Source organism: Mus pahari, chromosome 19 (assembly GCF_900095145.1).
Source record: "Mus pahari chromosome 19, PAHARI_EIJ_v1.1, whole genome shotgun sequence".
In the NCBI taxonomy this organism is placed as follows: Eukaryota; Metazoa; Chordata; class Mammalia; order Rodentia; family Muridae; genus Mus; species Mus pahari.
Window position 1 is genome coordinate 21,264,435 of NC_034608.1, and position 18,507 is coordinate 21,282,941.

The following is an 18,507-nucleotide window of genomic DNA, read 5'->3' on the forward strand; positions in this document are numbered from 1 at the left end:
TCTCTCTCTCTCTCTCTCTCTCTCTCTCTCTCTCTCTCTCTCTCCCCGAGGCAGTCTTTGTGTAACCCTAGTTGTTCTAGAACTCGCTCACTCTGTAGACCAGGTTGACCTTGAACTCACAGAGATCCACCTGCCTCTGCCTCCTGAGTGTTGGGATTAACGATGTGTGCCACCATTGCTTTCTCAGGGTGAGCTTTTAAGCACAAACCTTGTATCCTGGGTTGATGTACTTCAATGAACATGAACAGTTAGAAGCAGAACTACAGAAGCCGAAAGCAAAGTTAGTAGATTTAGAGACTTTCCCAGCGCTGTGGCTCTGATAGATTAGGTCTATGTTTTCCTGTGGACAGGTGGTGCTGTCTACGCGTTGAGTTTTATGGCCTAAGTGCTATTTCCATTGTGGAGTCGGTTGTGCTAAGGTCTAGGGGTCTGCCACTGGCATCTCCAGTGAGGAGTTAGTTCTTTGCTAGAATGAGCCTGCACCTAATCCGGCTTCCAGTTTATAGGAGATTCTGGGAAGAGAAGGACATTGAGTAACATCATGAAGAAGCTGTCTGCCAAAAACAGAATATAAACACTTACACAGGACAAATGACCCAGATAATTTAAAATATAAATGATACATGGCATGTGGGAGCACATGCCCACAATCCCAATGCTCGGGAGGCTGAGGTAGGTAGATTTGGAGTTTGAGGCCAACTTGGGGCTCACAGCAATACTCTGCCAAATATAAAATGGAAAAACTAGGGTCAGGGAGATGGGTCAGGGTGTAAAGGCCACTCTATGCCTGACAGAGTTCAATCCCCAGGTGGAAAGAGAGTACCAACACCTACCCCCACATAGGAAAACAAATAAATGTAATAAAAATTAAGAATAAACTAAGAGAAGTGAGATAAAATAAGCAAAAGAATGGAGAACAGTTACAGATTTCAAAAACCCAAAGCTCCTATCAAGTAAAATCAAGATTCTATTTTTAAAAACAATTTACTTCTGTATTTATGTGTATGGGTGTTTTGCCTGCACATATATCTGTGTACCATGTGTGTGGAGTGCCCACAGAAACCAGAAGAGGGATCCAGAATTATAGAAGGTTGTGAGCTGGTTGCTGGGAGTTGAACCTGGGTCCTCTGGAAGAGCAGCTAGTGCACTTAACTCTTGAGCTGTCTCTCCAGCCACTGAGTTTTAATTTCAAGAAGTCTACGTGAAACCTGGTGACACTTGCCTATAATCTCAGCACTTGGGATGTGGGAGCAGGAAGATCAGGAGCTCAAGGCCAGCGCCAGTCACATGGTGAGTTTGAGGCCAGCCTGAGCTACATGAGGCTTTGTCTGAAAACAGAGTGGAGGTGGACCAGTGGTCCTCAACCTTTCTAACACTGTGATTCTTTAACACAGTTCCTCATGTTGTGGTGATCCCCAACCATAGTATTACTTCATTGTTACTCCATAACTGCTATTTTGTTACTGTTACACATCATAGTGTAAATATTTGATACGCAGGATATCTGATATGTGACCTCTGTGAAAGGGTCATTCAACCCCTAAGTGAGCTGTGATGTGCAGGCTGAGCCGGAGGGAGAGATCCCTCGGTGGTTCAGAGCCCATGCTGCTCTTCCTGAAGACTGGGATTTTGACTCCTCAGCAACCACCACTTTTATCTCTAACTTCAGGGGATCTACTGCCCTCTTTTGGACTCCACGAGCACCAGGCACACACGGCACACATACATGTAGGTAGACACATACACATAAACATTTTTAAATCTTTACCACACACACAGGGACACCAAGCAAACAAACACAAAAATAAGTATAGTATAAAATACAACTTGTAAGGCCAGTGACGTGGCTTACTGGGTAAAGGCGCTTGCCTCCGGACCTACAACTTGAGTCTGATGCTTGCAACCCACACTGTGGACAGAGAGAACACACTTCTGCAAGTTGTCTCCTGACTTCCACACTGGTACCATGGCACATCATATCCACACCTCCTTCCAACACAAAATAAATAAATAAATAGATAAATAATTAAATAAACGCAAGAATGAAAACAAAATCCTTTTATGAGACCACCAGGGAAATGTAAACACTGATCTGTTTGTCGTGACATGTGTCACAGTGAGTCATACAGTTTTTGACTTTTCAAAAGTAAATGTTAGTTGGGCGTGGTGGCTCATGCTTGTCATTCTGACGTTCAGGAGGTTGATATAGGACTTTGTAGTCAACGCACTACATAGTGAGTTCCAGGTTAGCCTGGGCTGTAGAATGAGACCTGTCTCAGAGCAAACAAAAATGAGGGGCTGGGGGCTGGTGAGATGGCTCAGTGGGTAAGAGCACCGACTGCTCTTCCAAAGGTCCCGAGTTCAAATCCCAGCAACCATATGGTGGCTCACAACCATCTGTAACAAGATCTGATGCCCTCGTCTGGTGTGTCTGAAGTCAGCTACAGTGTACTTACATATAATAAATAAATACATCTTNAAAAAAAAATGAGGGGCTGGAAAGATAGCTCAGGGGTCAACAGAGCTTGCTGTTTTTGCAGAACACTGAAGTTCAGTGCCATGAACCTAAGTTGAAGACTCACAACCCCTAGTAACACCAGCTCCAAGGGATCTGATGCCCTCTTCTGGCTACTGCAGGCACTGCACACATGCGTGCACACACACACACACACACACACTAATAGTAGTAATAAAAGTAGATATGTCTCTATTTAATGCCATTAAGTTATATATTTTGACTAAAGAGTTGATAGGTTTTTGGTTTTTTTGTTTTTAAAGATTTATTTGTTTTATATATGTAAGTACACTCTCTGCCTTCAGACACACCAGAAGAGGGCATCACATCCCATTACAGATGGTTGTTAGCCATCATGTGGTTGTTGGGAATTGAACTCAGGACCTCTGGAAGAGTAGTCAGTGCTCTTAACCACTGAGCCATCTCTCTAGTTCCCAAATTGATAGGTTTTGATATCAAAACCCACATGATAAAAGAAGAGAATGTATAGTGTGAGTGTGTGTGTATGTGTGTATGAGTGAGTGAGTGTGTGTGTGTGTGTGTGTGTGTGTGTTAGTGTGATCTCAGGAGCTCATGTTAGCAAGGCAAGCGCTAGACCAGTTGAGCTGTATTGGTATTTCTATGGTGTTTGTGAGGCAAACACTCTACCCAGACACTATGTCTCCAAGTCATGCTCCCTGACCAGTCACTAATTGCATAAGTTTCATCTTGATGTCCAATAATTCTTATCTGTGAATGATGCCATGAATGAGTGTGTGTGTGTTTTTTTTTCTACTGAAATAATCGTAATGTCAACTCTTATGTTGACAGAGTGCAAGGTTCAGGGTTTCTATTTACCTTCTTATCTTTGAAACAGCCTTTAGATACAGCTTAAGCCACCTCAGACTCACTGTGTACTCCATGCTAGCCTCAAACTCTTGGTAATCGGCCCGCCTAAGCCTATTGGGTGCTGAAATTAGAGGCCTGCATTACCATATTTAGTTCTATGACTATATACTTTACTTTGAAGATTCCAGAGTTCCTTGAATGTGAATCTTGAGTGCAAAGCAAGCACAAGTCATTGCCACTTAAAAAAAAAAAAAGATTATTTATTTTATGTATATGAGGACACTGTTACTGTCTTCAGACACACTAGAAGAGGGCATCAGATCCCATTACCGATGGTTGTGAGCCACTATGTAGTTGCTGGGAATTGAACTCAGGACCTCCCTCTGGAAGAACAGTCAGTGCTCTTAACCACTGAGCCATCTCTTCAGTCCACCGTTTTTGTTTTTTGTTTGTTTGTTTGTTTGTTTTAAGGGCCATCAAGATGGCTCAAAGGGTAGCCAGGTGGTGGTGGCGGCACATGCCTTTAATCCCAGCACTTGGGATGCAGAGGCAGGCAGATTTCTGAGTTCAAGGCCAGACTGGTCTACAGAGTGAGTTCCAGGACAGCCAGAGCTACATAGAGAAACCCTGTGTCGAAAAACCAAAAAAAAAAAAAAAAAAAAAAAAAAAAAAAAAAAAGGAGTGACGGGAAAACAACCAGGAGGGAAGGCAGGGTAGAGGAAGGAAACAAGCATAGGGTGCCCCAGCCTGTGTCCTTAGTGTCTGAGTGTCAGTATGTGCTTTCAGATTTGGAGCCTTTCCAGAGGCCAGATCTGTTGTTGGCTGAAGACTTTTCAGTGATCCCGAAGCAGGACAGCAGACAGCTCCAGCCCTGTCTGTTCCCTTCCCTCCCCCTCAGCTTCACATCTGGCACTGATGTAAGCAGTGAGGTGGGCGTGGGCGGTAACCATGTTTTTCTGCTCCCTCCCAGCCTCAGGGGAGGGGCAGGCTCCCTCGTCCCCACCCCTTACTCACACAGGCAGAGGAGGTCCGTTCAGGGCCAGAAACAAACTTTTATTGCAAAACGGGGACCTTCAAGTCACAAAGAGGTCAGCTATGACTTCTGTCCTGATAAGGAGGGCTGGAAACAGCCAACAGCAGTCCCCTGCACCATCGCTGTGTGGCCAGTTAAGTCCTTCCAGGGGAAGGATACATTTCCAGCACTCTGAGGAGGACTTGCGGGCAGCTCGGGATCAGAATGTGTTTGAGAGCAGACCCCTGGCAACATGACTGGGAAACCTTTTTCTTTGGGCCGCTGGTCCTCATTTGTAGAAGGTCTGTGTGCACAATCACAGACCAGGAAACCTTTATATTTGGGAACATTTGTTGAAAGGAACGTGTTGGAGGGGCAAGGGTGTGGAGGTGACTGGGGAACAGTATGTCGTCACGGTGTGTCTCAGGGGGAAGAAGTTTGGAAGGGCCAAGATCTTGTCACGTACCGTTTGGCTGTGTGGATTACTGGCTGGTGGCCGTTGATGGAGCCACTCATGTGCCTGGATGGTGGTGAGGTCATTCATGGGAGTAGACAGAACATCGTTCGTTCTGGCTGTGACATGACCCCAGCTGGGGCTTGCTGTTTTCTATGGCGGGGACCCAGCAAGAGCGGTGCTGAGAGTGTTAGACAGGGAGAGTAAGAGTCCTGAATGCGGTTGGGTTGTTTGCGTATCTGTGTAGGCAGTCGCCGGATTAGGGTTGTGAGCATACAGAGTCGTGTGGTGGACAGCGGGGTATCTAGCTATATGCTTGCAATTCCAGATGGCCTATATTAATTACATGATGTAGGCTGAAAGCCTATGCAGCTCATGGTGGTGCATACCTGTAATTCCAGCGCGCAGGATGCTGAGGCAGGAGGATCACAAGTTTGAGATCGGCTTGTGTCACCACATAGCAAGATCCCCGTTTCTTCTCCAAAAAAGAAGCATGTGCATCAGTTGCTGTGCGGTTGTGCAGTGGGGGTGTCGGCCTTGGTCTCCACAACCGCCTTGAAACGTGGTTGGTGTGTAGTGTGATGTCACTTCTGAGACACCTGCTTCACACACACACCCTTGAGGCTGTTTTGGCCCAGACAGCTCCCACTTTCCAAATTCCTTCCTTCATCTGGACTGGTCGCCAGTGGGCCAGACCCGCAGCTGAAAATCCGGGGGGATGTTGAAAAGTCCACTGATGGCTGGCTTCAGACTCAGGTCACCCGGTGGGCACGGGGTCTCCAAGGAGAAGGCTTGCAAGATGGCAGTGAAGAAGAGCCACAACTCTGCTCGAGCCAAGCCTTCTCCCAGGCAGACTCGCTTACCTGGCGAGGAAGGACTGAGTCAGCTGGGGTCACATCTGGCTCCACTGACACGGTGGGGGGGGGGGGTGGGGGTGGGGTGGGTGGTGGGTGTGGATGTGGGGCCGACAGAGACCCTGCAGTGTGGGGAAAGAGCTCCCCAACTGGAGCTCACACCACTGGCCAATCAGCACCTTCCAATTATCCCTAAAGCCCGGTAGATACCTAAGGAGTAGGGCAGGAAGGCTTCGTGTTTTCTCAACCGACCATCATCGTCCAGGAAGCGGCCTGGATGGAACTCTCCTGGGTTCTGGAAAACCGCTGGGTCATGCAGTACGGAGCCAATCAGAGGGAAGACCTCAGTGCCCTGAGAAGACAGGGGAAAGCTCACACAGTTGGGTGTTCTACACCGATCCTTTTAAGATAACCTGATTAAAAATTAAGATTTGGGTTTTTTAAAAAAGATTTATTTGTATTTGGATTTTTTATTTTAGTATTTTGAATTATGTACATGTATGTCAGCGTGTGTATGTGCATATGGGTACTCGTGGATGCAGAAGCATCAGGTCCCCCTGGAGCTGGAGTTACAGGTGTCTGTGAGCCACTCAACGTGGATGCTGAGAAGGAAACTTGGGTCCTCAGCTACAGCACTATGCACGCTTTTTAAGTAAATGCGTCTGTGCCTCTCTCTCTCTCTCCTCTCTCTCTCTCTCTCTGTAGCTCAGGCTAGCTTTGAACTTGCAGCAATTCTCCTGTCTCAGTCTCCCAGTGCTGGCATAGCAGGCGTCTGTCACCACGCTGGGATAGCCAAGCATTTTCTTTCAGTAATCACACACACACCGCCTTGTATAAAACAGGTTCACGCGGTGGCCTCCGTCCTGTCCTTGCACCTGGAATCTCTGGAATAAAGCTCAGGAAAGAGGCAAGATTGCAAGTTCAAGGCCAGCCCATGCTACTTAACAAGATCTTATTTCAAAAGAAAAACAGCCAAACCAAACAAACAAATACACAAACCCCACAAGGGTGTGTGTCTAGGGATGTAAATCAGTGTTAGAACACTTGCTTTATGTGTAAGAGGCCCTGGGTTAGTCCCTAGTACCTTATGGGGGTGAGGGGGTAATATAAAAAAGATACAGAAACTAAGGCCCAGGGAACTTAAGCAGCAGCCAAAGAAATCCCCGGGGGAGGCTGGCAAAGTGTGTTATTTTTATACTGTTTTGAGATTCTGGGAGTCTGTTGTGATCCCAAGATTAAGTTGTAGCTGTACGAAGCCATCTCTCTGGGGAATGTCCCAGGGAGGCAAAAGACAAGAGCGTGTGTGGGAGGGATGTCCAAGAAGGGACAGGCAGGGGGGGTTGCAGTCTCTCAGGCCAGATAGGGCTTGTGTATTCTTGGGGCTGTTGTGGTAGAGGGGGAAGGCAGGGGGAGGAACCAGAGCAGAGGGGCAAAGCACGACTTGCTAGGGAGTCTGGCCCATGGCGTGTGAGCTGTGAAGGTGAAGGAGCTCCCGGAAAAGCATCATGGGACTGTTCTTAAGGAACAGAAAGGCAGGTTGAAGTGATTAAAGCTTAGGTTCTGGGTTCAAATCTTGCCTTCCCACTCTCTGGCTGGGTGCACACATCTTAGTTCTTCCATCTGTAAAATGGGTGTGATGATTACATAGGATTGCTGTGGGGATGAAAGAAAATAATACTAACAGAAGGCATCCAGAACAATAGCTGACACAATGGAAGGGGTTATGACATCGCGACTGTCTTCTGTATGTATATAGGGCATCCACTCATCATCAAGAGCTGGGTAGATGTTTACAAGCATTATCTTACAAGCCCAAATGACTATTATTATTATTATTATTCCCAATTTAAAAGAGGGGCATATTAAGGCTCAGTGGATGAAGCAATTTGTTCAAGTTCCAGCTAAGAAAACAACGGGGCTAACATGAGGATTTGATTCCAGAAAGAGCCGCTGCTGCTGTTCAGGATTGGGAATATATTGCCCCCTGGTGGTTCTATTCTGAACGGTTTTTAAGTGGAGGCGGGAGAGAAAGGGGTGGTGTGGTTGGGGTGAGGATCCAGACAGAGGCAGAGATATCAAAACACAAATCCCAGGGTAGAGAGAACTGTTCTGGCTGTGCCATACACCTACCTTTGGCAGAGTGTATCCTCGGAAGCAAGTGGTTCTCGTGATGGTGTGGGGCATGCCCATGGGTACCAGTGCCAGGAGCCGCTGTACCTCGTGTAAAACAGCATCGGTGTAAGGGAGGCGAACTCGATCACTGAGACTTGGAGCCCTGCCAGGACCCAGCTCCTGGATCAGCTCCTCCCGGACACGCTCTGAATGCAGGAAGAGGGTTGCAGGTCAAGGGTGGGATGGACCCTGGGATCTTTTTTCCAGAAGCCTCATCTTGTACAACATGGTTTTGGGGTTGGGGCTGGCAGCAGGTGAGGAGCAGCGTAGGCCTGTGGTCTCCTCAGCCTATGTTGGATATTGTATCTATCTTGTCTTAACTTTCCTAGCAAAAAATGATGTTGAGACTGACTGTCCTGGAACTCACTACATAGACCAGCCTGGCCTTGAACTCACAGAGATCCATCTTCCTCTGCCTTCCAAGTGCTGGGGGAAGGGTGTGGTTCATTCCCAGCCTGACCTCCCTCACTTCTGCCCTCCCTCACTTACCACAGGTTCAGGGCTACCCTCAGTTCTGATCGTGACTGTCATCTCTCTTTTATTGTTTTCTGTTTTGCCTATAACCCAGGCTAGAGTGCATCTCAATGTGTAACCAAGGCTGGGCCTCAGACTCACAGCCTATGTGCTGGCACTACAGGTGTGCACTACCACACCTGAATGGTGACTACGTGTGTGTGTGTGTGTGTGTGTGTGTGTGCGCGTGCGCGTGTGTGCGCGCGCACAACTGTGCTTGGGTGAATGCACGCACACCAGAGAACGATGCCCGTGTCCTGCTCCATTACTAGCTACCTTATCCCTAGCATTTATCGCCGAGCCTGGAGCTAGGCTGGCACCCATCTCAGCCCCTCCTCCCTTAGTGCTGGAATTACAGGTAGAGATGAGCGGAGCTTTTTTACATGGATGGTAGAGATTTGAACTCAGGTCCCCGTGCTCGTGCAGCAAGCACTCTGACCCTCTGAGCCATCTCCCTAGCCCGGTTATGATTTTTAAACTCCCGGGCTGATCCAGTGTCTTGTAGAGTTTGGTTTCTTCTCCATTTGTGGGCCTGGCTCAAGATGACTTTAATACAGTCCCCACGTTTTTTCCTTTTGTCTTATGACAGACCCTTGGTATGCAGCCAAGGTCTTCCTTCACCATGTAGAAAAGGCTGGCCTTGAGCTTGAGGCAACCATTCTGCTTTAGGCCTCCTGAGTGTTAGGATTATCAGCAAGACCTACAGTCCATGTTCAGCCTCCCCTCCATCCTCATCCTTCCTGTGTGTAGCTCAGGGTAACGCCACTGTCTGCAGTTTCCCAGATAGAAACCCAAGTCTGCCCCTGGACAAGTTCTTCCTTCCTTGTTCTCCACAACCTGCCTGTTCTGCTTCTATCCCACTTGTCTCCACAGCCTGACCTAGCCCTGTCTTAGGTTTTCAGGTTTCTGTCCACCTTCCTGAACACTTGGGTATTCTCTCATCATTTACCATCTACTGTGCATACATGCATGTGTGTGTGTGTGTGTGTGTGTGTGTGTGTGTGTGNGNGNGNGTGTGTGTGNNCNNGNGCGCGCGCGCGNGNGNGTGTGTGTGTGTGTGTGTGTGTGTGTGTGTGTGTGTTGTGGGGGAGCTAACTGGGAATGTTACCCAGAGCCTCATGCTTGCTAGTCAGTCACTTTACCATTGAGTCATGTCCCTTCCTCTCACCAGTGGATCCCAAGCAAGGGCTCTAAAGCTCCTGTCACTGCCCCCTGAGACTCTGGCAGGAACAGTTTCTTACGCTGGACTTGAGGGTATCTCAGCAGGAGCAGGAGGGCATAGCGGATGGTGGCACCGATGGTCATCGTCCCAGCAAACAGCAGGTATGTGACCGTCATCAGCAAGTTCTTCTCAGTGAATTCTGTACCTGGGACTTGTTTCTCCTGAGGATTGAAATAAATATTTGGGACAACTTGAGAAATGAGAAACTGTTATTTAAGTGGGATTTAGCTTCAAGTTTATTTATTATTATTATTATTATTATTATTATTATTATTATTATTATTATTATTATTTTCCAGACTCGCTCTGTAGACCAGGCTGGCCTTGAAGTCACAGAAATTCACCTGCCTCTGCCTCCTGAGAGCTGGGATTAAAGGCATGCCAGGTGAGATTCAAGGTTTTTTAAAAAAGATCTTTTTAAATTTCATGTGTGTGCATGTGTGTGCCATGGCATGCATGTGGAGGTCACAGGACAACTTGCAGAAGCTGGTTCTCCCTGTCCACTGTGTGCACCCCGGGGATCAAACACAGATAGTCAGACCTGGTGCCAAATCCCTTTACCCACTGAGACAAGTCATTGGTCATTACTCCCGTTTTGGGTCTCATGTAGCCCAGGCTGGCCTCAAACTTGCTATATAGATGAAGATGATCTCCTGCCTCTGCCTCCTAGGTGCTGGGATGACAAGTGTGAGCTACTCTACCGAGTTCTTGTGGTATTAGGGGTGGTACCCATGGCTTCCTGTTTGCTAGACAGCTCTGCCAACTTGTACACGGAGACATGGAGGTAGAGAAAGAGACCTGAAGCCAGGCCTGGGGGTTTAGCCCTTAGGAGGCAGAAGCAGGGGGATATCTGCAAGTTCCAGGCCAGCCTAGGTCTCAGGGTGAGTTCCAGGCCAGTCTAGGCTACAGAATAAGACCATCTCTCACCAAGAGTAAAAAGGGAGGAGAGCAATATATATCCTCAGGAGCTCATAGTCCCTAAAGAGAGCTCTCCTCCCCAGGGTCTGATCCTGAGTTCATCCCAGAGATGAGGGCTCAGCATATGCTAAGTATGTGGACTATCAGCTAGGCCAGTAGTCAGTCATACTCAAGAGGGACACTTTCCTCTCAAGTTTCCACACCTGTGCCATCTTTAGCAGGAAGGCGTCGACGACGTCACGTGCAGGACCTGAGGTGTGGAAGCATCCCTGGTGTTTCTGAACCTGCTGGATAGTGAAGGCAGCCAGGGTGCCCAAGTGGTGCTGGAGCTGTGCGTGGGGGCCTGGCAGGGGCTGCAGTAGCCAGGAGAACATCTCGTAGGCCTGTGGGCACAGGGAGAAAGCTCGTTTTCAGGGTGTTTGACAGGACGCTTGAGGCCAGAGAAGGCTCCCATCGCTTACCTGGCCCCATGGAGAGCTGATTCCCAACAAGGTACCACCTGCTGCTCGGATCACAGCCTGGAACTCTTCATCGTCATAGGGTAAACGGATGCCAAAGATGAGGGAACAGACGACATTAGAGGTGGCCTGGGCCAGCAGCATGGAAGGGTTGAATGGACGTCCTGGGAGGCACAGAAGGAGGGAGAGGGAGGGAGGGAGGAAGAGAGGGAGAGGGAGAGAGAGAGAGAGAGAGAGAGAGAGAACGGAATTAGATAAAAAGAGACAGAAGGAGAATTAGAGCCAGGTATGGTAGCTCACACCTGCATTCCAGGCCCTTGAGAAGCTGAGACAGAAGAATTGCTGGGAGTTCAAGGACAGCTGGTGTTACAGAGTGAGACCAAGTCTCAAAAAGCAAAAACAAAAGAAAACACACAACAACAACAGCAACAACAACAAAGAGAGAGAGCAGGACATCTGTCTTTGGGTTGTAGCATCTGTGATGTTGAAACTAAAAATGGATGATGTTGAAAAAGGCAAGAAGATTTTTGTTCAGAGGTGTGCCCGGTGCCACACTGTGGAAAAGGGAGGCGAGCATAAGGCTGGGCCAAATCTCCAGGTTTGTCTTGGCAGAAGACAGGCCAGGCTGCTGGACTCTCTTACACAGGGGCCCACGAGAACAAAGGATCTCCCAGGAGATACAGCCTGATGGAGTATTTGGAGAATTCAAAGAATACGTCTCTGAGACAAAAAATGACGTTCCCTGGATTAAGAAAGGAGAGAGGGCAGACAGAACGGGTTATCTTAAAAAGGCTGTGAATGAAGCCAGGCAGTGGTGGCGCACGCCTTTAATCCCAGCACTCGGGAGGCAGAGGCAGGTGGATTTCTGAGTTTGAGGCTAGCCTGGTCTACAGAGTGAGTTCCAGGATGGCCAGGACAACACAGAGAAACACTGACTTACAAAACAAAACAAGGCTACTGCTTTATTTATAGTAAACAAATGTCTCATGGCTTTTAATGTGTACTGTGGTTTAATTCAGAACATGAATGGCGAGCCATGTTTTTGTTGGACAGTAAAGCGAAAGTGATCTTTTAACAGTAACAGTTCCAGCTGCATGCATGCTAACACTGCTCTCTCTCCCTTTCTAAGGGAGAGATTAAGATTGGACTTAATTAGTGATGCTCTAGGTTCCACAAAGATGGGGGTGTCACTTCAAACCCGACTGAATGATTTTATACTTGAATTTATATACCTAGGCTTATGACCATGTTTAAACACGGGGAACATTCTATCACTGTCTCAGAAGTAAGACCACCACCTGTGTTTCAGTTTGTGTTCACTGACCAGTTACAGGCTGTGATGATGCTAATTTAATTAGAATTCCCTATGGCAAGGATGCTGTTTTTTACCGTTGAAAGGCACTTACTGTGGTTTATATATGATATCAGATAAACAGTATTTAACATACACACACAGAGAGAGAGAGAGAGAGAGAGAGAGACAAAGAGAGAGAGAGAGAGAGAGACAGACAGACAGACAGACAGACAGACAGACAGAAGCAACAAAAGGAGCAAAAGGATCCAGGCATGGTTGCTCACACCTGCAATCCTAGCACTTGGAGACTGAGGCAGAAGGATTAATTACCAGTTCCAGGCCAGACTGGCCTAACCAGTAAAATTCTGTCTCAGACAAAACAAGACAAAGTAGGTAAGGGGTAAAGAGGAAGGAAGGGAGGGAGAGGGGGAGAAAGAGAGCCTGCTCAAGGGTACCACTATCTCAGGGACAGAGACAGCTGTTGTGGTACCTCCAGGGATAAAGGACAGAGTCAGAGAGGAGGAGAGCAGTACCCTCCACCCCTGCGCACCCCCTCCCCCTTGGCAGATTCACCACCACCCTGGAACAAAGGGGATGGTTCCTCTTCCTCTTGGCTGGAAGCATTTGTTGGCTCCACCCTGCTGACCTTCTGTCTTCTGGAAAGCCTCCACCAGATTCTGCACCTCCGCCTGGATCAGGTCCTCGCCTTCTCGCTTGCCCATGCCCAGGTCCCGTAGAGTGAGCAGGGTGAATTTCCTCAGCTGTTTCCACCGCTCCCCATTGGCAAAGAAAACTCCTGCATAGAAAGCTAGATTCAAGAAGGGACTGGTCCCTTCCCCTCAGTGAGATGCCCCAGGGTCCTGTCCTGGGATCGTACCGGCCTGGCAGATGATGTGTGCATGTGTGAGTGTGAGCATGTGTGTGTGTATGTGTGTGTAATAAGGCCTCAGTAGGTGCTCTATGAGTACATAATTGAATTAGTTCTTTATCCTTTGAGCTTAAGTCAGAGGAGATAGTCTCCTGAATGTGTGGCTGACCCTCCACCACTTTTTTATCCCTCTCTGCCCCATCTGCCCATCCCAGCATGTGTGAAGGAGGAGCACCACCGGCCCTGATGAGCCAAGGTGAGAATATGAACAGAAAGCAAGGTTAAAAATCGCATCGTCTTTTCTTTTATCTAAGACAGAAACCTTTGCACAGACTCCCTTTCTGAGCTCAGCGCTTCGGGGTGAAGGCTGGCACCCTCGCAGTGGCAGTTGGAAGCTGTCCTTGGCTCCTCTCGTGTCTGAAACTAGCTTGTATATCTTTCCTCTCCTTACCTCAGCCCCACCATCCACCCCTAGCCCTCACAGCCTCTTTTCTCTGATAAACACCATTTCCCTCCATCCTTAGCCCTTGTCATGGTCCAGCTAGTCCCTTCTCTGGGATTTAACTCATTTCACAGCCTTTCCCTGTGGAAAAGCATGGATCTCAGAAAGCCAGAGCCCAGCTGCTCTGGTGTGACTCAGAGGCCTGCTAGGTGACCAGAACCATGCTGACTTCTGGCTTCATTAATCATCTACTACAACTTCTCTCGTTTCCTCAAAGGCTTCACAACCCACCCATCCCCACCTGGACCCTTGCTATTTCCTCATGCTTGCACCCCTCCATTCTTTTAGGGGTTGATTGACATGAACCCAGGGCTTTGCCCATGTTAAGCTCTCTACCAATGAGTCATGCCCTTCCCCAGCTCCTCCCTGGGGGATTCTAGGCAGGGGCTCTACCACTGAGCCACACCCCCAGTCCCTCACTGGGGGATTCTAGGCAGAGGCTCTCCCACTGAGCTATGCCCCCAGTCCTTCACTAGGAGATTCTGTGAGGACTCTACCACTTAAGTACATCACTAGATGCTGCCCATTTTAAAATTTATTTTAAAAGATTTACTTTTTTTTTTTTTCTTCTCTGTGTGTTTGTGGATGTTCACATGTATACAAATGCCTGGAGAGGCCAGAAGAGGATCTCAGATCCCTTGAAGCTGGAGTACAAGCTATTGCGAGCTGCCCAATGTGGGTACTGGGAACAAGGCTCAGGTTCTCTGCAAGAACAGCAAACGTTCTTAACTGCTGAGCCATCTCCTCTGTCCCCATCCTTCTGTATGTATGTATGTATGTATGTATGTATGTATGTATGTATGTATCTATCTATCTATCTATCTATCTATCTATCTATCTATTTTTGAGAGGGTCTTTCTGTGTAGCCCACATTGGCCTGAACTCCTAGCAATTCTCCTGACTCAGCCTGTCAAGTACTTGGATCAAAGGCCTGAGCCGCTACTCTCAGCTGCTTCTGCTTCCGCAGCCTCACCTGACTTCATGAACCCATTGTGCGGCAGCCCAGATAACACTTTCTCAGTCCAGTTCAGCACCTCTCCCCACACACTGTACCTCTGCTCTCGGGGCTGTGGTTCTCCTTTTAGAATTCTACCTCCACACTCCGAGAAGACACTGCATCTGTCTTGGAAATCTCTGTGTCCTCAGTACCTAGGACAGGGCCAGGCACAGGGAGCCGGTGCACTGAAGAGATTCATTCTTCTCCCGCCTCCACACATGCGCACATGCTAGTCCTTCTGCCTGGATATACCTTCCCTTCTAGCCCAAGAACCGCAGCGTAGACATCGTCTTTTTCTCCTGGCGGCTTCTTGGGTATATCTTTCAGAGCATAGGCTGTATCTGGCACTGCCTGTGGATTCCTAGAATCCTAGATTTTCCTCTAACCCCCATGCTAGCTTGCCCCACCCATGCTGGGCAATCCTCTGAGCGGTTGCTGTCTGATGACAGACAGGCCTGTCTGGGTTCTCTAGGGGAAGTAGGCAGCACTATCTTAGTCACCACTGTGCTGCCAGACTTTTCGGTGGTACTGAGATTGAAGCCAGGGCTCCACACAAGCTATGCATGCTTCCCATCTTAACATAAAGAATGATTTCTGTGTTTTAGGCCCCCTGGCCCTCTTCTCTTTGTCTTGGCTTGGGCATGGAATCCATGGCATTCTACAAGCCAGGCCCTTCACTGGTGAATTCTAAGAAAATACTCTGTTGAGCCACCCTCCTAGCCCCTGACCAAGGGCGAGGATGAGTGGGGTGGGTGGGGCGGGGAGGGAATTCTAGGCAGGGGCTCTACCACTGGGCCACGCCCCCAGCCCCTTGCTGGGGGATTCTAGGCAGGGGCTCTACCACTGGGCCACGCCCCAGCCCCTTGCTGGGGGATTCTAGGCAGGGGCTCTACCACTGGGCCACGCCCCCAGCCCCTTGGGGGGGGGGAGGGGATTCTAGGCAGGGGCTCTACCACTGGGCCACGCCCCCAGCCCCTTGCTGGGGGATTCTAGGCAGGGGCTCTACCACTGGGCCACGCCCCCAGCCCCTCANTGGGGGATTCTAGGCAGGGGCTCTACCACTGGGCCACGCCCCCAGCCCCTCACTGGGGGATTCTAGGTAAGCTCTTTCCACTGAACAAGGTCTGCAACCATCACTGGTGGGTTCTACGCATGTCCTAGTCCTGGACATTTTCAAGACAGGGTCACACTGACTTGTCATATGTAGCTTAAGCTGACCTTGAACTCGCTATGTAGTGCATGTTGAGTTCCTCCAGTCTGAGCTTACCAGATGCTGGGGATGAGCCCGGTATGTCAAGCTTCTGTGCTGTGCTTGCTTATCAAGTCCTAGACCAGGGAGTGGTAATTACAACGACTGTGGCTGGCAGTTAGTAAGCACCCACTGTGTCAACAAGCCCAGTCTCTACTTTAATCCTTAGTACAACCTTAAGTGACAGGCACCGTTGTCATCCCATTTCCTAGAAAGATAGGCACTCGGTCACCTGTACAAAAAGCTCCAGACCTGCAATGGGGGCAGGATCCAGCAGCCCCCATTTGCCCTCATGACTCGTGACTCACCGTGACCATCGAAGGTCTTGTCCAGCGTTGCCAATGTTCCACGCCCGCTGAATTCCTCAGCCTGACCTCCCAAAGCTTCTCTAACTGCATCATGTCCAACCAGGACCACCACGCGCCGTCGGGGGCCCAGGTATACCGTGAACACAGGCCCATACTTCTTACTTAGCTGGGGGCAGAGAGGGAGAAGAGAGTTCCAGGGAGCTTCCTCTTTCAGGCAGTCTGTATTAGTTCCCAACCATGTGCTGTGGCTTTTGCCCCCTGTTAATCAGGAACTGGTCTGCTCCTCACCCCAAGCAAAAGCATCCCTTTGGGAAGCTGCTCTCTGTTTGGAGTGTGGGGTGGGCGCTCCAGCCCACCCCCACCTTTTTTTTTTTTTTTTTGAGACAAAGTTTCTCTGTGAAACTCTGGCTGTCCTGGAACTCCGCTCTGTAGACCAGGCTGGCCTTGAACTCACATAGCTCTTCTGCCTCCAGAATGCTGGGATTAAAGGTGTGCACCACCACTGCTCTGCTTGAGTGGGCGCTTCTTAAACACATCCCTTTGCCTTCCCTCTCACTTCCTTCTAGGCTTTAATCTCTGATCTTGGGACCATCCACAACCAGCTTTGGTTTCCCATAATCCCCCTCTTTCCAACATCTGGCTACTCATTTCAACCTCTGCTGAACACTTAAGTCCCACAGCAAGTAACATGGAGCATGTGTCCCGTTTCTCCCTCAGACGCCCACTCCTCTTTTCTGTCCTTAAAAGTCCCTTAGAGTATTTTTGAATGGAGAACTTAATTCTCCCCACTACCCCCAGCAAGTTGGGACTGCCTCCCCATCCTCCCACCCGGTGGCAGGAACTCCTAGCTCCCTCCTAGCAGCGCTACACCCATCCTCCCACTCTGGGAGTCTCTGAGGCAGATTCCTTCAGCCCAGGATGCTCTCTGCTCAGCCCCCTCCAGTTTCCAGATGCTTCCCTTCCAACGGGGGGGGGGGGTAGAGGGTGCTAGGGACAAGCTCGCCCACTACCCTCTTGTTTAGAGAATGTCTGCTTTGCAGCTTTGGTCTCAGCTCCCTAACTTCCAGCATTCTGTGGGTTCCTGGGACCTAGGACCCCTACCCCTCTGGGTCCTGCTCTCATTTCTTCCTAGTCCTCTGTGAGCTGTGTCCCTCCCAGCTCTAGTGCCCTTTTCAGGGCATTCCCTTTCTTTCTTAGCCCTGGATCCCACTTCCAAGACTGGCTGAGCTCTGCCCATTCCAACCTGGATACCCTTGCTCAGCCCAGGTCAACTTGTTCGCGTCCCCAGCTCAAAGCATTCATGGTCTCTTTGCCCTCAGAACTCCTGCTTCTGCCTTCTTTATAAGATAATCCAAGACTCATCTGCTCTGGCACTTAGAAGGCTCCCAGCCCCCGCGCACATCCCCTGGTTAGAATGTCCTTGCGTCCCCTCACCTGCAAGAGCCCCGAGTACAGAGCCCCGGGACGCAGCTGCAGGAGGTTCCCCAGCAACGGCAGCGGCGTGGGCCCCGGGGGTAGGTGGCCTCGGTCCGGGGTCCTGGGTAGCATCAGAGCCAGCAGCAGCAGCAGCAGCAGGGCCAGCAGCAGCGCCCAGGTGCCGGCTGCCTCCATCTCTGCAGGTCGGCTGGGTCTGTACCTCCTAGAAGCTCCTGGCCGGACTAGTTAGGGGCGGGAACGGGGCGGCTCCCTCCTCAACGAAATCAAGAGGAGTGGGGCGGGGCAGCCTTAAGCAAGGCGTCGCTCCCCGCACCCCTATTTCTCCGTCTCTGGCCCGATCTCTCTCGCCAGAAGTCCCATACCATCGCACGAATTTATCTCCCAGGTCACCTAGGTTTTCCTGGGGTTCAGAGGGCGGAGACAGTACCTTGGGCCCTAGGTGGGGCATAGTAAGCAAACAAGAGGAACCTGGGAGTGGGAGACCTTGAGTGGCTGCAGCAGCCACACCTCGCGGCGGTGACCCCGCCTGGCTCTCCCCAGCTCCGGCCTCCCTCTGCTTATCTTGGTGTGCGTGCGTGCGTGCATGTGCGGTGTCTTGGAGGTACTTTTCTCCCGCATCCTACCTCCGCCAACTAGGAGGGACTTGACTTTCTGTTGTCCCTAGATTGCAAGGCTCCGTGACATTGCTATCCGACTTAGGTCAGTCTGTATTGGTTGAATCATTCTTTTGTTTTGTTTTGAAAGGGGTCACAGGTAGCTCGGGCTGGCCTGGACCTCTCTGACCTTGAATTTCTTGATCCTCCTGCCTCCACTGCTCACGGTGGGATTAAAGGTCTTGTTCTTTAAATTAAAAACAAAAAGTTCTTGAGCGCGTATCTGTATATTCGTGTATATTCGTGCGTGGGT

General features: G+C 49.7%; 1 protein-coding gene and 1 pseudogene across 1 annotated transcript; one reads left to right on the plus strand and one right to left on the minus strand.

The window, feature by feature from the left end:
• Positions 1–4,379: 4,379 nt before the first annotated feature.
• On the minus strand, positions 4,380–17,814 carry LOC110336692 (cytochrome P450 2S1). Its single transcript, XM_021219400.1, has 9 exons — positions 17,599–17,814; positions 16,165–16,330; positions 12,887–13,036; positions 10,950–11,110; positions 10,692–10,871; positions 9,590–9,731; positions 7,794–7,981; positions 5,874–6,015; positions 4,380–5,672 (listed from the first exon to the last, which is right to left on the minus strand). Exons 1-9 carry the CDS (start codon positions 17,773–17,775, stop codon positions 5,476–5,478), a joined length of 1,503 nt encoding a protein of 500 aa, XP_021075059.1. The 5' UTR covers positions 17,776–17,814; the 3' UTR covers positions 4,380–5,475.
• On the plus strand, positions 11,443–12,286 carry LOC110336836 (annotated as a pseudogene).
• Positions 17,815–18,507: the final 693 nt, after the last annotated feature.